General features: G+C 33.5%; 1 protein-coding gene across 1 annotated transcript; it reads left to right on the top strand.

The window, feature by feature from the left end:
* Positions 1 to 451: 451 nt before the first annotated feature.
* Positions 452 to 6228, top strand: LOC132050447 (uncharacterized). Its single transcript, XM_059441694.1, has 4 exons — positions 452 to 660; positions 2823 to 3437; positions 4086 to 4804; positions 5742 to 6228. The coding sequence occupies exons 1-3, from the start codon at positions 622 to 624 to the stop codon at positions 4602 to 4604; spliced, it is 1173 nt and encodes a 390-aa protein (XP_059297677.1). The 5' UTR covers positions 452 to 621; the 3' UTR covers positions 4605 to 4804; positions 5742 to 6228.
* The last annotated feature ends 216 nt before the right edge of the window (positions 6229 to 6444 follow it).

Here is a 6444-nt window from a genome sequence, read left to right as displayed (position 1 = left end):
GCGAATTGCAATTTTTAACCTCCACAAATTATTCATTTTTTTTTTTATAGTGTTTCAATATCAAGTATATGCTTGCTCCCATGCTCCCACCGCCACGAATATCTATTTTTTTTTATTTTTTTTTATTTTTAAACAGAGTATCTAAAAAAGTTTTATCACGTAAACATGAACTAAGAGAACAATTCTTTGTATGGATAGAGTTTAAGTTCAAATACAGTAATACATATTTACATAATCAAGTGACTGACAAGAAAATTACAAATAAATCTTTACAAATAGACACTAATTGATAACATCATAAGAAATAAAAACCCAATTGTTATACTCCATCAGATTACTTTGTACGGATGGTGTAAAAGTCTTTTACACAATTGATCTTATACAAGTATTAAATCCCTATACATAACATCTAAACAGACACTTAAAAAAAGAATGTTAGCGCAAAAGAAACTTATAAAACTACTTTTAATACACTTTAGTTAATGGAATCTTGACTTAAAAGAAGACTTTTCTTTTCCATGTTTCATACAAATCAGTAAAGTTGAGTCACTGTATTTACTCTCAACTTTCAATCATCTGTCCAGAAAAGTGATTGTTTTTGCTCTCAAATTCTCAGTTAAAATGTCTGCAAGACGCCATCAATCTGATGAAGTCCCTAAGGTATTCTAACAAAACTTTCTTTGTTGTTCTTTAACTTATATAGTGGGCGTATGGACATCAGAATTGTGAAATTTGGAACAAAAATAGTACTCCTTCTGTCCAATTTATGTGGCACGGATAGAATTTTGATATTCTAACCTTCTAAACTTCGACCGTGAATTCAGATAAAAAGTTTTAAGTTTTTTAAAATAAAATTTATATATTTAGAAATAATGTAAAAAAAAAAAATACTGTAAATCACAATAATTAACAATTAAATATTTAAAAGACATTTTAAAATAATTCGGTCAAAACAAAAACTTAGTTGACTCTTGAAATTCTAATTGTGCCACATAATGGGACGGAGGACGTATTTGTTTTCAAGTTGAAAATAGGAGCTTGTTTGGACATGAATACAAATTGGAGTTATTTTTGGATTTTTTTGAGTAATTTGGAGTGAAAATTGTGAAAATAACTTTTTGGAGTTTTTCGAATTCCGAAACTTCAAGTTGCATTTCCGGAAAATTGTAACAAACTCTATGTCCAAACAGAATATTCCGGAAAAAAGTGAAAACTATCCATGGCCAAACGGAGGCTTAGTCAATGTTAACATCTTATTCTGTGTTAACTGTCAAGTGTTACACATTGATTGATGTTGTTATCGGATATGATCTTTGCCCCTCTAACCTCATGAGCTAGCTTTTGTGGTGAATTAGGCCATATTAAAGTATCTGGGGGAACTTGTGGGGGTGTTAAGTGTCTCCCATTGGTAAATAGGTTGTTGACCCCCTATATGGTTTGGGCAATCTCTTACCTTATGAGTTAGATTTTGGGTTGAATTTGATCAAATATCCATTTTCTTAACCTGGGTATAGAGGAAAATCCATTTTAAATCTTGGTTTACCTGACATCAGGGGCGGACACCGTATGCTGGAACTGGGTTTCGGTACTTACGATGTGGAGTATAAATTTATGTGTAAAAATTCACAAAAATTGCAATAAATAATGGGTTTGAACCCGTAATTTTAAAAATATAATAGGTTCAATGCTAAAAATCTTAAAGATTGAACCCATAAAGTTTAAATACTGGATTCACTCGGCCTAACATAAGGTTCTAATGTTATCTTGTGCACATTCCAAATGTCTTTAAATGTCCCACATTGGTTGGGAGAGTGGGTTGTTGTCTTCTATTATGGTTTTGGGCAATCCCATCTCATGAGCTAGTATGAGGTTGAATTAGGAGTAAGATCCATATATTCATTACATTAACATGATTTAGAGCCTATTTGGCCTATCGGCTAAAAACTGCTTATTTTGAGAAGTGATTTTCAATAAAGTACTTTTAATGAGAAGCAGTTTGTGTTTGGCTAATTCATTTGAAAAGTGTTTTTGACTACTTTTGATAAGCAGATTATGTTTGGCTAATCTTCTTAAAAAAATACTTTTGAGTGTCAAATTACGAAAAAAGACAATTATCAATGAATGTTTACTATCAAGATTATTTTACAGAGAGAAATTATTTTAAATATCTATTGTGAAAGATTTTAATTAAGTTCATACTTTTATTTAATTAAAACATAAAAGTACATGTTAAAATTTTCAATTAATATAAAACATATATTATATATTGATATAATATCAACACGATGATTTAAATATACTAAAAATTAAATCGACAACCAAAATAAAATTCAAAATCATTCCACAAATTATAAAAGTCTATTACATACGCGAGAGCTAACTTTATACTACGTAAATAAATAAAAAAAGAATTAATTAAAAATTAATGAATTAATGAGGGATATACTTGGTAATATGTATTTATGCTAGAGATATTTTTGTCTTGAAAAAAATAATTTACTGATTCTGCTTTTACTTAAAAGCAGAAAAACTGCTTTTGCTTCTACTTAAAAATTGTTTACTAATTGGCCAAACACCTCAAATATCTCAAAAAAGTGCTTTTTCTAAAATAAAAAAAGTGCTTTTAGCCTCAAAACCGCTAGGCCAAACAAGCTCTTTCTATGGCACAAGGATACTTTTGATATTTTATTGTATATTTAACTTATATGTCAACATTCATGTCTAGTCAGATAATGCAAAACAGAATGGGCTGGAGAAAGTTGCAAACATCAATTACTGTAAGCGTGCTTAAAGTTATGATCATTTGGGTTCTTCAATTTCAGGTTATCAAACTTAAGATTATAATGAACAAGACTAGAGACCGAGTAATATTTGCAGAGTCGGACCATGAGTTCATTGATACACTGTTTTCATTCTTGACGCTCCCTTTAGGCACTATTCTAAGACTTCTTGAGAAAGATATGGTTCAACTTGGATCAATAAGCCGGGTTTACGACAGTGTTTACTCCATTGATCCAAAATTCATGCATACAAGCCATTGTAAATCCATGTTGCTCATGCCTAGAAACACATCAGAGACTCATTGTGGAAAGTTGAAGCTCAATGTCGACCATTCAGAGAATGCAGGGAAGTTGTTTTGGTGTTCTAACTATCAGTGTGGAAAATTGGTCAGTTTCTTGCAGAATATGCGGTGCTGCTGGTGTGGAAATTTGATGGCGTGTTCGACAAGACTTTTTGAGGAGGAAGAGAAGGGAAGTTGTGGGGAAGAAAGTGCAGTTGAAGTTTTTCTAAAAGGTGGGGCAGCAAGTTTTATGATAACAGATGATTTACAGGTAATGCCAGCCTCAACAGCTAGTTATGTAGAATTGTTTGAAAAGCTTGAAGTCAGTCACAGGAATGAGATTGAGGCAGTGACTATGGAAGTTGGCATCAAGGAGGTAATGCATGTAGTTATGTTAGACTATGAATGCCCTTGTTAAGTTTTGAAGTATTTACCGCAAGGTGATTTCATAAGGTTATATGACACTTCACTATTTTCCCTCTTTCCTATGTGTTATTTACCTACTTGTGTCATATGTACCTTCTTTGAAAGTTTGCCAGCCTAGAAGGTTGTCAATCCTTCTCCTTAATTTGCCCCCTTCAGTAGCATCAACCTCCTCGCCACCGTACTAAGGGAGTTTGGCTCTGGTACCATATTTCTCACAGTCCAAGTGCATGATATGTATTGTTCATTTTGGCCTAATAGACTGCTTTGCAACAATGCTGAAGTATCATTATCATCCATGGGCACAATCGCTTCTTGAGTTAATTTGGTTGCTGTATCTTTCCTAACTTGCTTGATGCATAACCTGATTTAGGTTTCTAGTTCATATAAGATTTGAAGAACGAGTGATGAAGGTCGTTCCTGGACATTTAGTAAAAACTAGCAATAAAAATGAACTAGATGCACTGATGTTAAGATTAACTGATTCTGCTTGCCCAAATACTGAAGTATCCATTTATTATCTTACATCAGCAGAGTTACTTCTTGAGCTATTTTGGATGTCATAATCCTCCTAACTTGCTTGATGTATAACTTGATTTAGGTACTTCAACTGCTGAAATTTTCATTGCTCTCCACGACACCTTTGACAAATATGGTACTGTCTAGCAAGGAAAACTGGGTAAGAGATACATCAATGTTTAAAGATGGTCCAACAGCCAAGTCAGACAAGAAGGGCATACCTCAGAACATAAATAGTATGAGCATGAAGCTTATAGTTAGCAAAAGTAAGAAAAAAGTGTTGTATGCAGAAGCTGGGGTTGAGCTTGTAGACCTCCTTTTCAGTTTCCTCACATTCCCTTTAGGGGCTGTCGTAAAGCTTCTAGGTTGCAACTCAAAACTTGATTGCATAGACAATTTGTACAAAGGTGCTGATGATTTGAGTTCACGAAACTATTTCAAATCAGAAGAGTGCAAAAACAGGCTACTCTCTCCAAAATTGTATCCACACTTTGGTTACAATAGTCATATACTTCAGCTCGAAGAGGAAAGTCCAGAATGCAGGCTTGACGGACAAACTGTATCCCTATCTTGGTTCCAACAATCTGAGGAAGAAATGTAGTTGTCATTTTGGACCCAAAGTCTCCAACAGGAGAAACTGTAAATGGGGAAGGATACTTGAGAGGGCCTGCAACATTTATGATAATGGATAATTTGCTAGTCTCTCCTTTTTCCCCTACCTCAAGCATAGCTCTACTTAAGCAATTGAAGGTGCCAACCAGTGACGTGGAGGAACGCAATGTCATAGTCGGAAAGGATGAGGTATGCCTTCCTTTAATTTGAGTTGCTTAAATATTAGGACCAGCGGTGGCGCCACATAGGCTCAGTCAACTGAACACCCTTCGTCGAAAAATTATACTATGAATATAGGTCAAGTATTACTTTTTGTAAATAATTATTAAATCTTGAACACTCTTAGCGAAATTCAGGGCTTTGCCACTGATTAGATATCATGCTCCTTGCATACGCACTTACGTTCTTTGGAACATCGGGGAAGTATATATTTTATATATTTTGTTATCTTTTAAGCATGTGGAGGGTCCTTTGTAGGCATATCATATCTCCTTTTATTTTTAGGTGTCCAAAGGATCATTTGTAGGCGACCCTTTCTCCACCAATTAGATGGGGTTATACTCCCAAATTAAATAATAGAAAGAAGAAAGAAACTTCATATCGGCAATACAATTAGTTGGGATTAAGTAGTGTTGCCAGATATTTATATGCCACTAGAAAATACTAAGAACCTTAAGCTCTTTTTTATTTTGTCTAATAGAAGTATAATATTGGACTGAAATGAGTTTAAATAGACGATATGGACATTGAAGATTCATAGAGCTGACCGGTTTCTATTTTTTTACTTAAAAAAATTGCTTGGCATTGAGGCGTAGTTGTTCAAAAAGGAAAGGGAGAAAAGGAGGGTAAGTATGAAAAGTTGGCACCTTCTGAACAAGTTAAATCAACTAAGAACAGAGAAAAAAATATATTGCACATCAAAAAACTCACAAGCAAGAATAATTTGAACTGGCTAAAACATGTCAGTACTTTCTCAGAAGAAGCAGATTGAAGTTGAAAAACCACAAATGCATTTTGTGAACTATAGGAGAATGCCACAAGATTCACATCATTGAACTGAACATGATTAATGATACATTTGAAATATAAATATATTGATCCTCATTGATATTATTAAATTTTGCAGGCCCTGAAATTGCTGAAAGCTTCTTTAATTTCAAAAACAGTTCTGAATGATGTTTTCAACAGGAGGGAACCCTCTCCCGAGATTATGCTAAAAGTTTAAACTTTCAACACGACGGATACGTGATCATCGTGGTATGAGGTGTTTATCTTGCACCCCTAAGTTTTTGCTTATATACAAATTTGCTTGGTTTGTAAGAGATTGTTATTGGACTAAGACGACTTAAATGGAGCGATGTGGACAATGAAGATTCATATCGCTGATTACAACTTGCTTGAGCTTGAAGCGTAATTGTTGTTGTACTAGATCACAGTTATATCATCGATTGAGCTGAGTGTGGATGATATAGGTTGTAAAAACATTACTTTTGTATCTTTTTGCCTAGGGAACAGTGGTGATATCAGCTGACTAATGGTGGCCAAAAAAATCTATAACCCTTTATTACAAAATGGTAAAGGTATTTTATAAAGCTTTCATTGTTCCTACTTGACCTATACCATCTTAACTTAAAAGTGAAATACTTTTGTTCTTGTGCATAAGCAAGAAAAATTAATTATCCTTGTTTGTTGAATTGTCCTTGTTTGTTGAATTGGAACTCAATTATTATAAATCTTAAATCCATGTCTTAATTCTAGTAGAAGATACTAAATCAATAAGGTTTCAATTAGATATAGAATGAATCCGAAGAATCTTACTTCATTTCGAA

The sequence above is a fragment of the Lycium ferocissimum genome, chromosome 3 (assembly GCF_029784015.1).
Source record: "Lycium ferocissimum isolate CSIRO_LF1 chromosome 3, AGI_CSIRO_Lferr_CH_V1, whole genome shotgun sequence".
Classification (NCBI taxonomy): Eukaryota; Viridiplantae; Streptophyta; class Magnoliopsida; order Solanales; family Solanaceae; genus Lycium; species Lycium ferocissimum.
The sequence above is the reverse complement of the archived record's forward strand: the minus strand, read 5'-3'. Positions and strand labels throughout refer to the sequence as shown.